This window comes from Benincasa hispida, chromosome 12 (assembly GCF_027475165.1).
Source record: "Benincasa hispida cultivar pf3 chromosome 12, pf3_genome.v1.1, whole genome shotgun sequence".
Taxonomy (NCBI): Eukaryota; Viridiplantae; Streptophyta; class Magnoliopsida; order Cucurbitales; family Cucurbitaceae; genus Benincasa; species Benincasa hispida.
The window spans coordinates 21715307-21738265 of record NC_143489.1 but is presented as its reverse complement, the minus strand read 5'-3'; the positions used below and the strand labels follow the sequence as shown (position 1 = coordinate 21738265).

Below are 22959 nucleotides of genomic sequence, written 5' to 3'. Positions count from 1 at the left end.
GTTAAAAAAAAACCAGTTTTCAAAACAAAAACTAAAAGTTTAATAAATAAAACCAAAATATATGAATAATTGATTTAAGTTTTATATTTAATCAAAAAACATTCTGGCCGCAGACGCGAGCCTGCCTGGCTGAACGGTAGAGACCTTCCAGCAAAAGCTATAACTTGCAGTAGAAGAAGAGAAAAAAAATCCAACCAACGGTAAATACAACTTGTGATGATAGCTTCAACACCTCTGCCGCCATGGCAGCCACCGGTTCAAGCTCCGTTGAGATTGAGGAGGAGTAGGTCCTTAATGATCCCTTACCGGAGAACTATTGGCTTCGTTCAGGCATACCGTCGCGGCGGCGGCAACAGCGACGGTTTTGGCGAGGCATGGAACAAAGTGTGGCGAGGTGCCAACGATGGCTTCGAGAAATTCGTATTCGAGGCGAGGAAAACTGCGGAGCGTCTTGATAGGCGCTACTCTGTATCGCGCCGTGTTAGTTCTGTTGCACAATCGGCGGCCGACCGGGCGCGCGAGATTGATAGGGAGTTTGGAATTGGATTGCGTTGGCGTAATTTTACATTGGATTTTAGCAGAAATTGGCCAAGGGTTTGTACTGCGGATTGATTGGTATTCGTGCTTGTGAAATGAATTTGTGTAGATAGGGCCTGCTTAGTTAATATCGATTTTGGAAGTGAAGTTTGAAATTATCTGAAGGATCGTTCTTAATTAGTCCTCTTCAAGATCAGCAGTCACTCCGAGTGTCAAAGCTTGATGCCTTTTATCCAAGATATTTATAATTGACTAGTTTTCACTGAAGTAGAATGAAAATCATAGTTTATCTTTTTCTTGGTTGTCTGCAATATTGGCTGTTCTCTTATCTTTGAAATGTCTATTAAATTTTGTTGTTTTCTCAATTGTTTTGTTCTCTAATGTCAGCGCCGTCACTCACTCTTATTTCCCTTGGTCTGTGCAGTATAGGAGGCAACTCAATGAGTTTATGGACACGCCATTAGGAAAAAGTTTTGTGGTACGTGGTATAGTCTTTTATTTTTGTCAATTTCCCCTGTGTTTAGCGTGTTCTTAGAATGGTAGTGATATGAGATCGTATCACTTTACTTTTAAGACGTGAACCATGGCCTCGAGGCATTTTCTGGAAGATCAACTAGAGAAATAAATTGAAAGTCCTAGTTTATTTATGATGCCCATACAAGAAGATGCAAAACTCTCCTATTAAAAATGTTTTTACTATCCTACATACAACTAAAAGTTCTTTTGTTTTCTTAGTCATTAGTCCCAAAAAATGCTAGAAGAGATCAAATCTGAATCCAGCGACACATATTTTAAGTTACAGTAGCTAAATGGTGGACCTATCCTATTTCTTAGGTCTAGAATATTTCAAGCTGTATTGTGTATGTGTTTTTTTTACTCAAAATCTACTCTAATCCATACTATATATGCAGTATATTAACATAGAAAGATGTACAAAGGAGGATCCAGTATCCACCAAAAGAGAAATTGAGGAGATTACAAAATGTTCCCTAATTGATTAAGTAATTTCAAAGATCTAGAATTAGCCATGCAAGGAAATGCAGTAGCAAATAAGATTCTTCACAGAAAAAAAAAAAAAAGGATTCTTCATATCCTTACCTTTTTTGCCATTGCTATCATCAAACATTTACAGGGTTCCATAAATTTCAAGTCTTCCCAATAAGGGGCTTTAAGATGATTGATAATCTCTGCTTAGTAAGAATCAAGGTTATCTGTGGTATGAATGCTCAAGTCTGTTTGGGTCAAGGTAGAGGTTCAAGGCTATGATTAAGGAGGTGGTCCTTAATTTCCTGTTTTGAGATAAGGGGAGTTTTGTGGTAGACTTGTTTTTCTTGCTATGTTATGGGGAATTTGGCTTGAGAGCAATAGTAGAATTTTTAGGGATGTGGAAAGATCGTGGAGCAGGTCCAGGAGGTTGCTAGGTTTAATACATCATAGATAGTGGGTGTATGTTACCAGCCTTTTTTGTTATTATGAACTTTGTTTGATTCTCTTGAATTAGAGTCATTTTCTGTAGTTAGTAGGTGGACTGTTTTTTGTATGTCCTCGTACATTCTTCCATTCTTCCTCAATGGTCCGGTTTTCTAACCCCCCCCCCCCAAAAAAAAAAAAAGAAGAAGAAAGAAAGAAAGACAGATTAAAGAATTTGGAAGTTGGAGCATTGGAGATAGTTTTTTTTTTGTGGCTCTCTCTTCAAATTTCTAGTCAAGATTCAACTTTTTTGTTTTTGAGTTTGTGGACACATGGTTCTGTAGTTATTAAAAGGTAAATACATTTAATATAATCTAATCAAATTAAAAAAAGGTAGGCCTCCTCTCTTTTTTGAATGAACTTATATCTTATGAGTGCCATGGACTACGAGCTGTAAAAATAAGTCTTTTTGTATTAGTTGAGTTGATATTTCTTGAGGTCTCTTGATAAGGTTCTTTTCTACACCAGATTTTATTTGGAGAACTTTCTGTGGTTGGAACAATTACAGTTAGAACTTCTTCAATGTCCATCGAACAATTAGTTCTTCAAGAAAATTCCGTTGAAGGATCGATTTAGGTGAAAACTCTCTCATATCACAATGGAGTACATGGAGATCACCACTTTTTCAGTTGGCGTGTCAGGAGATATATTTGGTTCCAGCAGGGGTTGACAATGGTCCTTGATATTTTTTGGGAATTGTTGGGTGACTTCATAAAGATGTTGTTAGATGGGAAGGATCTGGGTAGTTTTTTGTCGGGTGCAAGGGGGGAAATGAGGAGAATTCCCTTGCACAATTATTAATTGGTTATAAGCTCAAAGCTAATACCAGGATAAGGTTAATTTCAGTCGAGGAAAGGAAGAAATCCAAGGATAAGGTTAATACCAGGATAAGGTGTTGTTAGATGGGGGATCTGGGTAGTTTTTTCTCAGGTGCAAGGGGGAGAATGGGGAGAATTCTCTTGCACAATTATTAATTGGTTATAAGCTCAAAGCTAATACCAGGATAAGGTTAATTTCAGTTGGGGAAAGGAAGAACTCCAAGGATAAGGTTAATACCAGGATAAGGTGTTGTTAGATGGGAAGGATCTGGGTAGGTTTTTCTCGGGTGTAAGGGGGAAAATGAGGAGAATTCTCTTGCACAATTATTAATTGGTTATAAGCTCAAAGCTAATACCAGGATAAGGTTAATTTCAGTTGGGGAAAGGAAGAAATCCAAGGGAAGAATGAATTTGAAGGGGGGATAATTTCATTTGGGAGGGAGAAAAACTCAATGGAGAAAGGAGGAATACAAAGTAGAGGACGGAGGAATAGGCTGACTGGCTGAGTTTATAAGGCAATATGTCGGTTAGTTGGAGAAAAAATAATTTAAGTTTTTTCAAATTGTTTGTGAATATACCATAGTTGTGGCTAGCATGAGAAGCTCAACTGACGTAAAGCAAGTGAAATCAATCAAGAGCGTTAGAGGTTCGAATCTCCCACCTTGCATATTGTTGATTTCAAGGGAAAAGAAAAACTATAGTTGTGATAAGATTTCATTTACACTATGACTGGTTTGCCTTGTTTGAAGCTTTGAAGAAAATAATTCTTGAAGTTCCCATGATTTTTAAATATTTTACTTAAAGGGATCGTCAAGGAGTTAGAGGAACTTAAGGAAGGATGAAACTTTGTGGATGGTTTCATTCGTAAGTTTGAAAGATGGAAATCCAAGTGGTGGGGCTGGATAAAGCTATGTGAATGTGAATTACCTTTAATGTTACGAAGAGAGGAGAGTTTGGGAGCAAGAGGGGAAAACTGTGGGGGTGTTCAGTGTTTTTTAAGGCTCAAGGTACAATAAAGTGTGATAGTCTTCTAGGGCTTAAATACAATAAAAAAAGCGTGTTTTTTTTTGCAAGGCACATTATATATATAAGTACTACGCAAAGAAGAGAAAGCATAGTTGAAGTGGAAATATGAAAAAAAGACCCCTAAACACAAGAATTTTTGTATTTAGGCTTAGGAAATTTGATTTTTTTAGTTAATAAAGAAGGAAAACCTTAATTATTACTATTTTTAAAAAATAATGAACAAGCTCTACAGCCTAGGGCTTTTAAGCCTTGGGGCTTCACAAAAAGCGCATGCTTAAGGTGTGCTTTATTTTGTGAGTCTTACCTTGAAAAGGCAAGACACTAGACCTACGCCTTGAGCCTAGGTGCGCCCTTGGGGGGCTTTTTAAAACACTGTAGTGTCATTCAATGGGCTAAAAGAATTGTGAATTTATTTGATTTTTTTGAAGTCTTACAAACAAATTAGTGAAAACATTTGTGGATTTATATTGGCTAGAGTTTAGATTGTTCGTCCAAGAGTAAGTATTTAAACGGTTGAAATAGTCAGATGTTACTCTTCAAGCAGTGTTTTTTGAAGTTCAAGACGTAATAAAGCGCAATAGTCCTTTGGGACTTAGGTGCAAGCTGCAACAAAATGTGCGGTTTTTTGTGTTGTATATGTTTTGGTATTTACCTTGTTAGTTGTAATCTATTTTTATCAATGCCATATTATATAGTATAATTTAGAAAGATGAAACCATTATGGATTGACCTAGTGGTAAACAAGGCTCATGAGTTTAACAAAGAACATAAAGGGAATGAGTTCAATTCATGGTAACCAACTATCTAGGATTTAATATCCTACAAGTTTCTTTAGCACTTAAATACTATAAGGTCAAGTAGATTATCTCGTGAGTGTAGTTGATATGTGCGTAAGCCGGTCTTGACATTCACGAATATTAAAAAAGAATAAAACTTAGTAAGATGTCCTATGTACAAGGGAGGGAAGAGTAAGAATCTGTCCATAGAACAATTGAGGAAGGTACAAAAAGCTCTCTAATTGACTATTGTAAAACTCTTAGGTTTGAGAGAATCAGAATACCCCATTCCATTTATCAAAGATATGAATATATACAAGTGTACAAGAGTGACCAAAGAAAGAAAGCATAGAAAAGAAAAATATAACAAAATATTTACAATAATGAAAAACCCTAACAATAGAACTATAACACTCCCCCTCAAGTTGGAGCATATATGTTAATCATGCCCAACCTTTACATAGATAATCTATACGTGTTCCATTCAATGCTTTCGTGAAGATATCTCCTAATTGTTCTCCGATCTTCACATATCTTGTAGATACCAAACCTTGTTGAATTTTCTCACGTACAAAATGGCAATCAACTTCAATATGGTTAGTCTTTTCATGAAATACTGGATTAGGCACGATATGAAGTGCTGCTTGATTATCACACCACAACTTTGTTGGTGTAGTGATTTCAAATCCCAACTGTAACGACCCGAGTTCAGGAGGGGTACATGAATGAACCGATATCACATCCGAATGAGAGGAATTCTGGACATGAAAGCATGGTTAAGAAAGGCTTAAAAGAACTGAAGGTTACTACCTATACCAATAAGGTGCACCTTCCTTTTCGGTGGTTTAATCATAAGAACTCCAAAATTAAGTGTGCTTAGCCTGGAGCAATCCTATGTTGGGTGACCCCCTCAGAATTTTTCTAGGACTCATATGAGTGAGGACAAAGTATGTTGAAAGGACCCGTGTTGGTTTGTGGGGACAATTTTCACTTCTAGAAGCATTCATGGCATGTAAAGACGACATAGCCAGGTCGCAGGGGAATGTCGGGGCCATCAGGTGCCAAATCTGGATTCTGAATCTTGGTTCGAATCCTGGGCCTGAGGCGTTACAGATGGTATCAAAGCAGAACCTCTCCCAGTAAGATGTGGTCCGGGGAAGAACCAAGCGGAAGCTGGTGGGTATGTAACGACCCGAGTTCAGGAGGGGTACATGAATGAACCGATATCACATCTGAATGAGAGGGATCCTGAGGACATGAAAGTATGGTTAAGAAAGACTTAAAAGAATTGAAAGTTACTATCTATACCAACAAGGTGCATCCTCCTTTTCGGTGGCTTAATCATAAGAACTCCAAATTTAAGCATGCTTAGCTTGGAGCAATCCTATGTTGGGTGACCTCCTCGAAATTTTCCTAGGACTTATGTGAGTGAGGACAAAGCATGTTGGAAGAATCCGTGTTGGTTTGTGGGGTCAACTTTCACTTCTAGAAGCATTCAAGGCACGTAAGGACGACATAGCTAGGTTGCAGGAGACGTAGGGGAATGCCAGGGCCATCAGGTGCCGAATCCGAATTTGGAATCTTGGTCCGAATCCTGGGCCTGGGGCGTTACACCAACTCAACAAGAAGTTGATATATCCAAATCAATTCACACACAGATTGTGCCATTGCTCTATATTCTGATTCCACACTTGAACGGACACCACATTTTGCTTCTTACTCTTCCAAGAAATCAAATTACCACCAACAAGAACACAATATCCTAACATTAATCTTCCGTCTTCTTTAGATCCTGTCCAATCGGCGTCTGAGAAACATTCAGTATTAGTATGACCATAATCCTTATATAATAAACCACGCTCGGGAGCAACCTTCAGATAACACAAAATCTGTTCCAATGCAGCCCAATGATCAATTGTAGGGCTTGACATGTACTGACTCACAATACTCATTGAATAGGCTATGTCGGGTTGAGTCACTGTAAGGTAATTAAGTTTTCCCACTAACCTCCTATATCTTTCAGGATCTTTTAGCAATTCTCCATCTTTTATTAGCGGTAAGTTGGGCATCATTGGGGTACTACATGGTTTAGCCCCTAGGAAATTTTAGTTCAAATCCTTCGCTCCTGGGTGAAAGATGCCTCTTCTTTTCATTTATTACGGTTCTTTTTTCACGAGTATTGTAATTTGACTAGTCTTAGTACTTCAAAAAAATTGATTTCTTTTTTTTCAAAAAGAAATCGAAGATTAGTCTTGTTCCTATACAATTCTTATGTATGTGAATACGAATCCATTTTCCTTTTTCTACGTAATCAATCTTCTCATATACGATTAACTTCTTATAGGGACCTTTTTGAGCGAATATATTTCTATAGAAAAATAGAACATCTTGTCAAAGTGTTTGCTAATTATTTTTTCAGTTAACAAGTGAAGTGCATATTTTCTCTGTGATAGTATTCCTTTCTTGCTTCTTATTTCCTCAATTCCTAAGAAGTATTTCAACATGCCTAAATCTTTTGTATGGAATTGACTATGAAGAAAGGTTTTTAGGGACTGGATACCTAAAGCATCATCACTTGTAATCACAAAATCATCAACATAAATGACTAACAAGATGACATCACTCTTAGATCTCTTAAAAAAGACTGAATGATCTAACGTGCCCGTCCGCATTCCAAAACTTTTAATCACCTGACTAAATTTACCAAACCAAGCCCGTTGACTCTACTTTAATCCATAAAAAAATTTACGAAGGCAACACACCGTTCCATTCTTCCCCTGAGCAACAAACCCTGGTGGTTCCTCCATATACACCTCTTTTTGAAGATCACCATGAAGAAATGCATTTTTAATATTAAGCTGATGTAAAGGCCAATGATTGATTGAAGCTAATGAAATAACAGTTACCATTTTTGCTATTGGAGAAAAAGTATCAGCATAGTCAACGCCATAAGTTTGTGCATAGCCTTTCACTACAAGGCGTGCTTTTAATCGAGCAACAGAATCATCAGGATTGACTTTAACCACAAATACCCATTTGCAACTGATAGCCTTCTTTCCTGCAAGGAGAGAAACTACTTAAGTACAATTATCATCTGAGGTAGTCATCTTCTCCACCATTGCAGCATACCAACCAGGATGAGATAAAGCTTCATGAACAGTTTTAAGGATGGATACAGACTCTATGGATGCAATTAATGAACATGTGGAAGACGACAAATGGTTATATGAAACAAAAAGGAAATCGGGTAAGCACACTTAGGTTTACCTTTACGAAGAGCAATAGGAAGATCATCACTCTTTTCTGGATCCAATGTCGAAGAAGACTCTGGTACATGACATGGAACTGAAGGAGATAGAGAAGCCTCTGGTAAAAGGCATGGAACTGAAGGAGACGAAGAAGCCTTTGGTATAGGGCATGGAACTGAAGGAGGTTGTCGTTGAGTATAGACCTTAACGATGGGTGGAAGAATAGAGGTGGCCACAGGTGGAGATGAATCAGGAAGAGGATTGGAAGGGAAACAATTGTGTAGACAAGGAAATCATCCTTTAGTTTCTTATGCTCCCACCGACTCTTATTTGAAGAGAAAGACGACGATGAAAAGAATGAGAATGTTAAAAAAAGTGACATCAGGAGAGACAAGATATTTACTTAGACGAGGACAATAACACTGATACCCTTTTGAACATGGGAATAATCAAGGAAAATACATTTTAAGGACTTTGGATCCAACTTGGTATGTTGAAGCTGAACATACCAAACAAAGCAGGTATAACCAAATATTTTGGGTAGACTGGGAAACAAATGTTGTTTGGGACATGAAGTATGAAAAGGCATCTCACCCATAAGAATGGAAGAAGGCATGCAATTTATTAAGAAACAAGCTGTGGAAACATCATCAGCCTAAAAGGATTTTGGAACATGCATCTGGAACAACAAAGCTCTGGCTGTCTCAAGGAGATGACGATTCTTTCGTTTTGCAATCTCATTTTGAGATGGAGTATTGATACAAAAAGATTGATGAAGAATGCCATGGGCATCTAAATAAGACTTGAGTGCATGAGAGAAATATTCTTTAGCATTATCGCACCGTAAGATTTTAAGAGCACCACTAATCTGAGTTCGAATTTTAGCATGGAAGTTACGAAAATAAGAAAGTAACTTAGAATGATTTTTCATTAAATATAACCATGTAACACGAGAATAGTTATCGACAAATGTAACAAAATACCGAAACCCTCCTTTGGACTCAATAAGACATGGACCCCAACCATTATAGTGGACTAATTCAAAAGGCGCACTAGCTCGTTTATTGACTTGAGGATACAAACTTGAACGATGAAATTTAGTAAACTGACATGACTCACAATCTAAAGAAGACAAATGTTGAAGCTGTGGACAAAGACTCTTCAACACAAAGATAGACGGATGACCCAAACGACGATGTTCTTCAAAGGGAGATGACATGCTAGAGCATGTGATGGTTGTAGGTATTTGTGATAAAAGATGTAAAGACCTCCAAATTCACGCCCTTTACCAATAGTCTGCTTTGTCATAAGATCTTGAAATAAGCAATAACCAAGAAAAAAGGAGACACAACAATGAAGATCACGAGTGAGTTTACTGGCCGAAATCAAATTAAAAGAGAAATGTGGTAAATTTAAAATTGATGACAAAAAAATTGATTCAGTAAAATGGACGGTTCCTGATCCTAAAACAGGAGTGGTGGTTTCATAAGCTATAGTGACATTAGGTGAAGAGGTAGATGTACAAAGGTAAAAGAATAAACCGGGGTTACTCGTCATATGGTCTGTAGCGCCAAAGTCAACGACCCATTTCAACGTGGAGGAAAGAAGACATTTAGAGATGTTACCTATCTCCGTGATGGCCGTAATGACAGTAGAAGATGATGCCTTCAATGACTCTTGATACTGTTGAAATTTAGTAACCTCCTTTGCAGAAATCGTAATTGATTTGTCAAGATTATTAGGAGTAGAAGCGACATGTGTAGATGGCACCCTCTAACCCTTATTCATCAATCTTTTACATTCACGTTTCGTATGGCTAGATTTACGACAGTAATAGCAAACAACACCTACTAAATTTGATCTTTGATTATTGGGAGGACCTTTGGAGCAATTTGATTCAACCCTCGTCCAATTAAAGCACTGCTAGAATCAGATGACATAGCTGCTTGTGGCTTCTCTGTACGAAGTATTCGAGTATAAGCTTTTTCCAACAATGAGATGTTTGAGCTTGACAACACTTGATCTTTGGCCATCTCATATTTAGGTGCAAGACCAACTAAAAAACTCATGATAAACAACTTTTCACGTTGAGCCATTCGAACTTTTGGATCCATGCTAAGTGGCATCAAGACATTGAATTCCGCACATGTATTTTTTGACCTCCATATAGTAGCTTGTAAGAGATTTTTCTCCTTGATCAGGTTGATATAGAGTCTTACAAACATCAAACACTCTATTAATGGTCTCTTTCCCAAAATAATGAAAATCCAAATATTCCAATAGTTCTTTGATTGATTTGCAGTGATTTACTAATTCAATGATTTCACAGTCAATAGAATTCTTGATTTGTAGAAGCATTCTTGAATCGTCCCGCCACCAAATCTTTTTAGTAGCATCAATCGATGGCTCTTCCATGATGTGATCATCCATCTCAATGCTCCTAATAAAGTGGCGAACATTTGATCTCCATGAATAGTAATTGGATCCATTCAATTTGTGTTTAGTTACTTTCGACACCATAGGAACTATCTCAGATTGGTTTTTTATCGGCCATTACCTCAAAAAAAAAAAAAAAAAAAAAAAAAAAACTACGAAGAAAAGAGAAGCAAACCCTAATTTACTGAAAAGATATTTTTTTTCCTTCCATGAACCACAACAGTGAGTATATAGTCCAAGCAAACACACCACCAAGGAGAGTCAACAAAGCCGAGGAAACCCACAGAAGACGAACTGGAACCAGCGGCGAATGCGCCTCGCGTGGATCGGCGGCAGAAGGAAAAAGGCGGTGCGTGAACCTCACGTGCTGGTCAGATGGATGCCGGACTTTGGGTTTCTGTCGATCGGCGGTTGGCTCCTCGATGGGTTGGGCAGTGTTGAAAAATATCGAAGAAAAACGACCCTCCCTTTTTCCGACGGCAATGACTGACGGCGGCTAATGGCGGCAAACAAACCAAAGACGGCGGCAGTGAGCAAAAGTATAAAATCATCCCTCCACATAACCCTAGATGTAACACAAATGGGTTCTAAATTCTCAAACCCTAAGGTTCACAAAACCCTAATATTTTTTTAGAGTGCTCTGATACCATGTAAAACTCTTAGGTTTGAGAGAATCAGAATACTCTATTCCATTCACTAAAAGAGTGACCAAAGAAAGAAAACATAGAAAAGGAAAATATTACCAGATATTATAATGGAAAACCTTAATAATAGAACTATAACAACTATAATAAAGAAGAATAGGATAACTTACAAAAAATTTAGACTTAGCTAGCAAGGAAATGCTCTATATCAAGACTAAAGAATTTGGAATTTGAAGCATTTGAGATACTTCTCTCGTGGTTTTCAAACTTCAAATCAAGGTTGAATTTCAAACTTGTTTATGAGTTTGCAGAATCATAAAACCTTAGGGTCCGTTTGGATTGACTTGAGAAAAAAGTGACTTTTGACAAAAATAGTAGAAAATACACTTCAAAAGCTATTTTAAATAGTTTCCGAACACTCTAATATTTTTTAAAATGAATTATTTTTTAAATTAAACACTTGAAAATGCATTCCAAACCGCCCTTAATCTATCTGCCGATGCCTATATTCTAAATTTTGGTAAATAGGTTGAGAAAAGTCCTCCTAGTACCCTAGTACGGTTTCTAACTCATAAGGAGCCTTCATGGGAGGTAGACAAATTTTGGACCAAGTGCTCTTTGCTAAAGAGGAAACAAGAAGATGTGATCTTTAAGATAGTTTTTGAGCAATCATGTTGATTAGATTTTGAAAAAGCCTACATGATTTGTGTTTCCTGGATCAGATCCTTTGGAAGAAGGGCTTTGCGTTTAAATAAAGATCTTGGATTTGGAGTTATATTAGGACCATTTAACTTTTGTATAATCGTCAATGGGAGACATAGTGCGTAATTTTAACTTACAGAGGTCTTAGACTATGAATATAGACACTAAAAGAATTTTCTCAACCTAATTTATTCTTCTTTCTTTTTCTCATGTATCACCTCTTTTCATTTCCTTGTAGACAATATTCTTCCTTTGGTTTGCTTTGTCTGGATGGCTTTTCCGGTTCTTGATATTTGCAACGTGGATACTACCATTTGCTGGTCCGCTACTCATTGGGTCTTTTGCCAATAGCCTTGTAATAAAGGTATGCGCCTTGCTCATCCTTTGCTGTTGTATAAGTGATATTGTGCATTTGTATAATTACTGATATCTTATCAGCTTTGTGTGATGATTATGCTAGTCATAGTTCAGAATGGTGCAGACACTTAAAATTAATCTTGTTAAAAAAAAAAAAAAAAAAGAAGAAGAAGAAGAAAGAAGCCACCTATCATACCTTTTAATGATTACTAAAGTTAATGATATCTTAGTGAAGAGTTGTGTACAAACAATGAAGAAGAAAATTACATTAATTTTTTATTCTGGGAAGACCCATGAAGAGCAGCTAATAATGCCTTTTATACCTTTATTTTGTTATATTTTTTAATTAGGGACCAGCTTTCAAGTAATAGGAGTCAGGAGAGTATCTAAATCATCAATTTCAATAGTTTTAGGTGGCCGAATAAAATTAAGATTCCTTCCTGTCGGGAAAATCTGCCACTCTCCCATTCTTTATGGAAGATATCTGGTGCGATCTGGATTTGAGGAATAATTGTGGAGTTTCTTGTTCTTCCCAACTCATATAGTCATATCCTAGAGTTCCACCACCAGTTTTTATAATCAAATGTTCATCACAACTTTCGTTGCATTTTTGCATTTCACCACGGGAAATCTTACTCCCCTCTGCATTTGCCATTGCCTAATCGTAAGGCTATTTCTGTAACTGCTGCTACAATTTCTTGGTTGAGCAGTCCCTACGCTCGAGAAGAAATTTTTAGATTCATAGAATTTGGAGTCAATTTCTCTTTTTCCCTTTCCAGCAATGTTTCAGCTTTTGTTAGCGAGTCTACAATTCCTGTTTATTTTGGGTGCCTCTTATTAAAAAAAAAATCCTGTTTATTTTGGGACTTATAATTCTGGAGAAGTTTTTGTGATGATGAACTAGTTGAATGGGAAGACTCTTTTGGAAGCGCTTTCCTTCGTGCCCGATGAATGTGCAAACAAATGGATATGGCCCAAATGTCGATCAAAATATTTCTTCGTCATCTCACTCAACAAAGACTTATTCAAGAGGCAATACCAATTTGAGTAACCGATATACACTGATATTTGGTGAGGTAAATATCTTAAAAGAGTTCAATTTCTGTCAATGGGAGCTAAGACACGCTAGCATCAAACCAAAAGAAAAGATCCAAAAACGCTCCTTAGGCTAGCTCTTTCTTCAACCATCATGGATTGGCCTAGTGGTAAATAAGGGACATGACCGTGATAAAGGGCCTAGGTTATGAGTTCAATCCATAGTAGTCACCTATTTAGGATTTAATATCTTACGGCTTACCAATTTCCTTAACACCCAAATGTCGTTAAGTGGGTTGTCCCATGAAATTAGTTGAGGTGCGCGTAAATTGGTCCGCACTATACACATATATAAAAGCGAGCTCTTTCTTCAATATTGGTGTTTCATGTGCAAGAAAAGTTTGGAGACCCAATCCCCTGTGGGTTAGATGTGCCCCATGCCACAAAATACTGGAATTACATGCTATCCATTTCCAACATGGGAAGTGGCTCTTCCTAACAATATAAATCTTCTTCTTTCCATGATATTGAACGTCACTGATATGCAAGGACAGAAGCCCTTATTCTCTAGGTTCCAAACTACTGTACTTTTCTAGTCCAGCCTAGTAGGATTAAGTAAAGTTTCAAGAAAAACCTGAAGACAACACTCTACCATGTTCAGTTATTCAACTTTGTTAGAGTTACAGATACACGTGAGCATTGGAGATTCTTTATACCACGGAACTTGGAATGTCATCAACCAATTTGCTTAACATTGGTTAGGATGATTCTGATTATGAAGATATTATATTTATAGGGTAAAATGCATCTTTGGTTACGGAGATTTGAGTTTGATGTCTATTTGGTCTTTGAAAGTTCTAAAAGTGATATTCATAAGTTGGTGTTAAATAACTCAACTCCACCAATGTCAACAATGTTCACTATTGAAGTTTGCACATTTATCGAAGAACTCCATGTTCTCCTCTTTCTCTCTCCCTCTTTCACATGTTTCCAAACTCCAGACTAAATAACTCGCATCCTAAACACGGACTTCCTAACTTTAACATATTAATTCCAAACTTCAAAACTCAACTTAACGCTCCAAACACATATTTAAGGTTTGAAAAGTAGTTTGAAATGGTTTTCAGGTTAAATTTGACCCTCATTTGACTACGAATTATGATGTTGGCATTGGTGAAGTGGTAATGTTTGAATGATGTCTAATAGGTCTTAACTTTCAGTTTTGTGTCTAATAGGCTTATAATATATTTGGTATATCAAAAAACTAAAGGATCTTTTAGACGTTAAGTTGAATTTTATGCCTAATTAAATTCTAAACTTTCAATTTCTTTTCCTAATAGATGAGTGAATTTTATAAAATGTCATATAGGTCAAAGATCTATTAGATATAAAATTAAAAAATTATAGAGATATTAGACATAAAATTGAAAATTCAAGTACTTTGGTAGTTCAAGACCTATTAAACACTTCTTAGAGTTCAAAGTCTTTAGACATAGACTTAAACGTTTAGGGACAAACCTTGCCATCTATGTTTTCTTTTATCATTTTTATTTTTTGTATAAAGATTTTTCCTAAACGACACTTAAATAATTGTACAGGGTACTTGTCCAGCCTGTAATAGGGAATTTGCTGGGTACAAGAACCAAATTATTTCTTGCACAGGCTGTGGAAACATAGTGTGGCAGCCTAAAGGCCAAGGGGAATACAATTCAAGAAAAGGTAGTTCTGGTTCCAAATCACAACCTAATGTCATTGATGTGGAGTTCGAGGAGAAATGATAAGGGCAGAAGGGATGGCTATTCGCTGGACCTTTTTCGAGAGAACAGAAGACCACAATGAAGAAAGAGTTACCAAGGACCATAGATTGGATTCATCGTGGTTCTGTGTTAAATTACGATACTGTTTGTGTTCTCTTCTCCCTTGGATAGTCACTAATGTAGTTTGGCAGCATTTGTTTGTAGTATCAATACAGATATGGTGCATAAATGAGAATTCCTTAGGTGTTGGATTGTTAAGGTACTCAATATATAGTCCTCACTTATTTTCTGCCCATAGAAATCAAATGGTCTTTTCTTTGGAATCTTTTTATTTCAATCTTGTAACAAATGTTACTAAAGCAGTCACTGAGGCAGTGATATGTTTTTGGTGTTTCAATTTTCTAGTTCATGATGAATTGTTATTATTGCCCAAGCTGTAAGTTGTAAATTGTTCAGTTAAGGTGTTTGCTATCTCATGCTTGCTATTGTATTGTTGGGACTAAAAACCAATCTGGGTTCTAATTCAATTCTTACAAATTTGCAATAATTTAGTACTTGAATTTTACCATGTAATAATTTACTCTTGATATTTTAAATTTGTAGTAATTTAATCACTATCATGATAGGTTTTAAAATAAAATTGTCAATTTGATTCTAACAAGTTTATCAATCTACTAAGGAATTTCATTAAATCATAATAACATATTGTAGAATGGTTGTAGATTTTCAATAATAGTAGTCAGTTGTGCCTTTGAAAAATATATATATAATGTTTTGTAAATTTCAACTGTATATATTATGGTGTTTGATAAATAATACGAATTTGTTGTGATTTACATATAATGATCAAAATAGGTATTATTGCAATTATTTTTTTATTGACACTTAATATCAAATTTGTTATAAGATATTTATTAAAAAAAGTTTATATGTTTCCTATTGAACCTTTAATATTAATATTGTTGTTTTCAAAATTTATTAGAGAAATATTGTTGTTTTGAAACTTATTAAAAAAATATTGTTGTTTTGGGAATTCGAGGCTAGAGGTCGAACGTTGAGAACTCGACTAATGTGGAGGTCGAACATTGAGAACTCGACGAACAAAGAAAACTTGGAAATAATACATAAGTCGAAACTTCAACCCTCGACAAGGGAAATCTCGCGAATCTCGCTTATGTTATCGAAGGTTGAAGTTTCGACACACATTCACCCTCGAGATTGCAAGTTTATTACTTTTCTTTTTCCCTCATAGAGGAAATGAAGTAATGAGATGGTAAACTATATGTATATGTGTACTCGAGCTGCTTCTAACAACCTATGCATTTTGTTATCATTTCGAATTAGACGGAAGCTTGTGGGATTGACGTGAGGGGGTGAGGATGGCTATATTTCTAGGAGCGAACTCCAGGCGAATATGAAGCGCATGGATACAAGTTATGCCTTGGAATGAAAAACAATTCCGAATTAGCTTTGTCTACAAACAAAAAAGTAGAACCATAACAAAAAAAGTGTGTGATTATTCCAGAAGAAATGAAAGCTAGTAATCATTAATGAAAAAATAACAATAATAACAGAAAGAGCGAGACATTGAGAGAGAGAGCGAGATCTTAGGAGAGAGCGAGAGTGAGAGAGCAAGATTTTAGGAGAGAGCGAGATTGAGAGAGCGAGAGTCTTCACTTTATTTGAACTTTCCATAGAAATATATATAAAAAAGAGAAAAAAAAGATAATAATCATACTATAATTGAATAATCATTAGACTATAATTGAATAATCATTAGACAATAAATTGAATATATTAGATTATTATACTATAATTGAATAATCATTAGACAACAAATTGAATATATTAGATTATTATACTATAATTGAATAATCATTAGACAATAAATTGAATATATTAGATTATTATAATGTAAAACATTATTGATTACAAAAAAAAAAAAAATTGAATATACAGTAGATTATTATAAAAAAAATTGAATATACAATAAATTATAATAAAAAAATTGAATATACAATAAAATGAATATATAATAAAAAAAATATTTATTATTCAATCCCTAACTATCTGGAGTCCGTCCTAGTAACGAAGGACACTTCCTTCGATTATGTTCTAACTGATTACAAAATCCACATCGTTGTCGAGTAGCTAGTTCTGTCCAATCCATCTCATTGTGATAACGTGAACTTTTCGGGTGTCAGTTTATGTTTATCGTGTCGGGTGTTAGTTTCAAATTCAAAAGTTCAACAAAGCAATTGAAGATATCAAAGGAATAAATCGGAGTTGTCTAAATTTTTTTGACAACATTAGTTTAGAGCAATGGACTTGCACATGATGGAGGATTTAGATATGGGTAGATGACGAAAAATCTATTAGAGGGCATAAATGGAGTCCTCAAAGGAGCTCGAATGTTGCCTATAAATGCTCTTGCTCAGATAACATTTTTCAAATGCGTGAACTATTTCGAGAAAAGACGAGCAGAAATAAGGGATGCATTGGAGCGTCAAGATAAATCCAAGACCTGTTGATCCCGATGTTTTGTACGACTAGTCCATTCATCGATCATATGTTGTATGGCGAGATCGTACTACTGGAGAAATATCTTGCAAACGTCGAGATGTAGGATTTATTCAGTTGGACTGGCATCTGATCACAGCCTTGGTCAAGAGATGGAGGCCCGAGACGCATACATTCCATATGTCTGTTGGAGAGTGCACTATCACTCTACAAGACATAGAAGTGTTGTTGGGGTTACTTGTTGACGGTGAGCCGGTCACCGGAGTGATGTACGATGACTAGTTAGAAGTTTGTCAACTGTACCTCGGTGCGACTCCACCTGCCGACAAGATTAAAGGATCAAGGTTAAGTTTAATATGGTTAGGAACACAATTTCATGAGCTCACAGATGATGTAGACGAGGAAACCGTCATAAGATATGCGCAAGCATATATACTACAAATGATGAGTGGAAGTCTGTTTTCAGATAAATCAAGTCATTTTGTTCACTTGATGTTCCTACCACTGTTAACTAACCTCCATGATGCGGGGCAATATTCGTGGGGTGGAGCATGCTTGGCATGGTTGTATAGATAACTATGCAAAGCAACAAGACCCGAGGTTCGAGAGATAGCTGAGACTCTCATACTTTTGCAACTATAGGCTTGGGAGCGATTTCCAACAATGGCTCCACAGCTACATCATGTTAATAACGCTCAGTTAATTGGACGAGCCTACGGTTCTCGGTATGTTGTTTTAATTCAATTTAATTTTTATATCACTGATCTAGTTAATTTAAATTCTAAATTATCAATTTAAAAATTTAGGTGGAGAGACAAAATTTATGTGACTAGGACAGCCACACATGTAGTCAACTAGTATAGATACATGTTTGATCTGCTTCAACCTGAATAGGTACATTACACTAAACCTAATTGATTATTTTATTCACATTTTTATTGTATTTGTCTTTAATATTCTCTAATATAATATTTTGTGTTTCAGGTTATTTGGGAGCCGTACAAAATTATTGTGCATACTTTGCCTAATTTTTGTACGAATGGTCAAAACATATGGCGGACGATGAGTCCTCTCATATATTTTCACATTGGTGAGTGGCATCTTCCTGATAGGGTGATGAGACAATTCGGTTTTCAGCAGGATATCCCATTGCCTTGTAATACTGAACCCGTACTGCATGATATTGACCTAAGGACTGGAGATTGGTCCGAAAAAGTTGCACATTTGGTAGTGCGATGGCACTATCGTGCAAGGTTTATTGCAGTGGGGGTTTCTCTTGAACAGTTTGACACAGATTTCACTCTAGAATATATTCATTGGTATAATAATATCACAAGACGCTACGTCAATCGTCCGGGAGCAGCTGTGGGTCATCTGGTAAATGAATGAATATTATCTAATTTTTTTATTTAAATTTATTTTAAATATTGTCTAATTGTTTTATAATTCACAGAGATCGAACAACAGTAGACTCCGTGAGGTTGCGAATGATCCGAACCAGGTTCTTGCTATATGTAGTGACAACCAAAGCTATATGGAGGAAATTCATTATATGTACGATATACCTATTTTTCCTCCACCAGCTCCTAGACGTAGAGGACCTATTCGGGAAGAGGATGAGTTTGATGAGGTTGCACATAATGTGGAAGAGTTGCCCCCTATGACGCAGACGCAGAGTCAAACTGATTGTATTAGTCCGATAATGATGATGCCGACATTTGATTCAGGACATTATGACTCAGAGGCTGGTCCTTCGTCTTCATACGTGCATGGACATGGTCGGGGTCGTGGAGAGCATAATGAATATTTATATTATGAAGTGCCTGCAGAGGTACCAGAGTAACATCAAGAAGAACCCGAGCAACCTCAAGTTCGAAGTCGACGACGAAAACTAGCTCGAAATCGACGACGTCCGCCTTGTGGGACACATTGATTTTTGTAATTATTTTTATATAAATAAGATATTTAATTTACATTTTTTTATTTTTATGAGATATTATTATTTTTAATTTATTCTTTTTAGAGTTTAAATAAAATAATAATAAAATAATAAATATTTTTAGAATTTTTTTTTATAAAATGGAAAATTAAAAAAAAAAGAAAAAAAAGAAAAAAAAGAAAGGATTAGAAAGAAGAAGGTGGAATGTGTAATAATTAAAAAGGAAAAAAAAGGGAAATTTGTATGGTATTCTCGCTCTCTATCAAAATCTCGCTCTCGCTCTCGCTCACTCTCTATCAAAATCTCGCTCTCGCTCACGCTCACGCTCTCGCTCAAAATCTCGCTGTCTCTCATAATCTCGCTTTCGAATTTGATTGGGAAGTTCAGTGGCAAAAAGAAGGACATTCATTAGCTCGTTATTTAGTCAGACTTGCTGAGATGACAGAATCCGTTTGAAAACAACAATATTTTCCTAAAAAAAAAAAAAGGTCGATCTAGGTCGAATTTTGAACCCTCGACTTATTTAAAACAACAATATTTTTACAAATAGTTTGAAAACAATAACATTTTCCTAAATGGTTTCTAAAAGTACAATATCTTTTTAATTTTCCCAAAATAACTTTTTTAGTGTAAAAGGTTTTTATCAAAGTTAAAAAAAAAAAAAAAAAAAAAGCTATACAAAACCGAATCAATCGAAATTTCGTTGATATTAAAGAAAAGACAAGGAAGGACAGATTTGATTTTTCTCTCTCTTTTAATTAGTTAGAGAAGATGACAGATTTTTGGGTACGTTGAATTTCAAAGCTCGTATAATGTTTCGGTAAATGGAGAAGTGACTGCGCATAAATTAACAAAGCCGTGTTTGATTTCGCATTTTGTTTTTGTTTTTAAAAATTAAATCTAGATATTATTTCTATCTCTAAATTTCTTCATTTGTTATCTACTTTTATTAATGATTTAAAAAACTAAACTAAATTTTAAGAACTAAAAAAGTAGCTTTTAAAAAATTATTTTTATTTTTAGAATTTGGCTAAACATAAAAATAAGACCAAAATATCACATTTAGGCTATTTGGTAAATTATTTGATAAAAATATTGATGAAATGTGGATGAAATAAAAATAATTTTTTGCAAGCTATTTTTTTAAAAGCAAATATGAGGATGGGATAAGCTTAATCTTCAAAAATAAAAACAAAAAATCAAATAGTTTTCGAACGGGGTCAAATAATTAGATTTACCAAATAGCCTACATAAGCTTAATTGTAAGCCCCAAAATAGGCTTAATAAAATTGTTTTTATTTCATCAATATTTTTATATTTCTATTACATTGTAGAAACATCTATTGAGACATAAACATAAGCACCAAAGTGTCACTTAGGTAAATATATTATAAATAATAAACATGTTAACTTTTTTTTTAAACCATGAAATGCTTACTTATAAATTTGAATACTTTTTTTTATATACTTTTTTCAAAATACTTATCGACATCTACATTTTATCGATACTTTTTATCGGTATTTTCATAAAATTAATATCTCGACATTTCTCTCGACAACGATATTTTAAACCTAATCATCCAAAGTTAGTTGGCAAATTGAGCTCATGTAACAATACTTTATAATGAGAAAAAATAGGATAATTGTTATAAATGGTAAAACTACTGAAAATATTTTTAAATATAGCAAAATGTCACTGTCTATCAATAATAGATCGTGATAGATTGCAATAGACATCTATCACTACCTGACATTGATAGATGTCTATCACAATTTATTGCGATCCATCTCTAATTGATAGTGACATTTTGCTATATTTGTAAATAATTTATTTAGTTTTCTAAATATAAAAACATTATATATATATATTCTTACTTTTTAGTTCTTATATTTGGGTTTAGTTTCTAGTCCATGGGTTTAGACAATGAGGATAAGGCAGTGGGGCCTTGAATGAGAGTGGCAAAGAGAGGGAGTGAAAGAAAATAAAAATGTCACTGCCATAGTTTGGCTAAACAAGTCATCGTCAATCATATCCTTATTCTTGGTCTTTGGTTTTTTCTCTATTAATATATGAAGGTATTTGTACTTTGGCCATATTCATTTTGGTTTATAAAATATCGTTTAAATAAATGAACACACATTATTAGAACTTTAGATAGAAATACGTAAGATTTTGAAACTTAAAGAACACATGAAATCAAATTCAAATTTTAATGGAGAAAAAGATATTTATGTTTCTTCATTAGAGTTTTTGAAAATAAATTAAAATAAGAAAGAAAAATAAAAATGGGATGGATAACTATTTCATTTTTGAAATCATGTTTATAAACACACTATTTATATCTATACGTTTTTTAATTTTGTTATCCCCTACTAATGTTTTTAGTAATCAAATTAAGTTATGAAAACTAACACTACTACAAAATTGGGCTTTAACGTCGGTTTAAAATTGACATTATAAGGGTACAATGTTGGTTGAAAACCGATATTGAAGATCGTGTTATAAAAGGTCTTAAATATCGATTGGCTTTAATGTCGGTTTTAAACCGACATTATAGATGACCGAGATTTCGATGTCAGTTATCTTTAATGTTAGTTTTCAAAATTGAATTCTATCTTCAATGCCAGTTTTCAACCGACATTGAACATTATCTTCAATGTCGGTTTTTCACCTACTTTTTGTCAATAATTGTTCGATGTTAATTGTCTATCATCGTTTTTTTATTGATATATATATATATATATATATATATGCACATTTATATTTGCTTACGCACGTGCAAATCAATAATTTTTTTTTTTTACCTATATACATATACAAAATAAAATCTTAATTGTTTTTATAATTAAGATCTCAACAAACACAAAAATTTAAATCACAATATTACTCCAAAGGTAAAAATAATAGTTAGCTTCCAAAGAAAATAACAAAGTTTATACTTGCAAAGTAGTTTTCTAACAAACTTGAATTTATGATATCCCCATAAGCTAAAAGAAAGGGAAAAAAAGGCTAACAATCTCTTCAATCAAACTCCTAACTCATTCCACTAAAAATTAATTGAATTGCTTGTAAGACATACTTTCTAAATAAGGTTTGAGCTGCTCCTCCTTTGCCATAGCTACCAGCTCCACCTGCAAAACCCAACCTTCCACCAAGACCCTAAGAAATAAACCCAACCTTCCACCAGGACCCTAAGAAATTTTTAAGTATGACACAACAATCAACAACACATCGCTCTCCTACAAACAAATTGCTCAAAACCATTCATAAGGCTTAACCAATTGATAGTAACTCCTCATTTATAGATGAGATTATGCAGTATATGCAGCTATCTCATAATCTTTTAATTTTTCAAATGAGTTTGATATCTGAAAAAAGGCCAAGACACTAGAGCTTTTAAAAGAATCGATCCCTGGTCTGGGTCTTATAAACTTATCGGTAACAATCGAAAATCTGAACTCACTCAACCATTTAAATAAACTCATTTTTATTTTCGAAATTAGACTAAAAATTCAAATATTTTTCAAAAAATTTAAAATCATAAAAAATAAAAGGGAAAAAAAAAACTTTTTGGTCCCTAAGTTTTAGATCTAATTTTTGTTTGGTTATTAGATTTCAAAATATAATACATTTAGTCCTCAAGTTTTTTGTTTTAATTTAGTCCCTAAGTTTTAAAATGTTAAAATTTTACCT

At 34.7% G+C, this 22959-nt stretch overlaps 1 protein-coding gene across 1 annotated transcript; it reads left to right on the top strand.

Annotated features, from left to right (window-relative positions):
- The first annotated feature begins 71 nt into the window (after positions 1 to 71).
- Positions 72 to 15239, top strand: LOC120067037 (replicase polyprotein 1ab protein). The gene is made up of 4 exons (XM_039018411.2): positions 72 to 594; positions 962 to 1015; positions 11896 to 12021; positions 14648 to 15239. The coding sequence occupies exons 1-4, from the start codon at positions 217 to 219 to the stop codon at positions 14825 to 14827; spliced, it is 738 nt and encodes a 245-aa protein (XP_038874339.1). The 5' UTR covers positions 72 to 216; the 3' UTR covers positions 14828 to 15239.
- The last annotated feature ends 7720 nt before the right edge of the window (positions 15240 to 22959 follow it).

What these genes read in the sequence shown, in the direction of transcription:
- LOC120067037 (XM_039018411.2), top strand. Translation starts at nt 217, where the DNA reads ATGATAGCTTCAACACCTCTGCCGCCATGGCAGCCACCGGTTCAAGCT. An exon ending in TTAGCAGAAATTGGCCAAGG is followed by an intron (nt 595 to 961) that starts GTTTGTACTGCG and finishes TGGTCTGTGCAG; the next exon opens with TATAGGAGGCAACTCAATGA. An exon ending in CATTAGGAAAAAGTTTTGTG is followed by an intron (nt 1,016 to 11,895) that starts GTACGTGGTATA and finishes ATTTCCTTGTAG; the next exon opens with ACAATATTCTTCCTTTGGTT.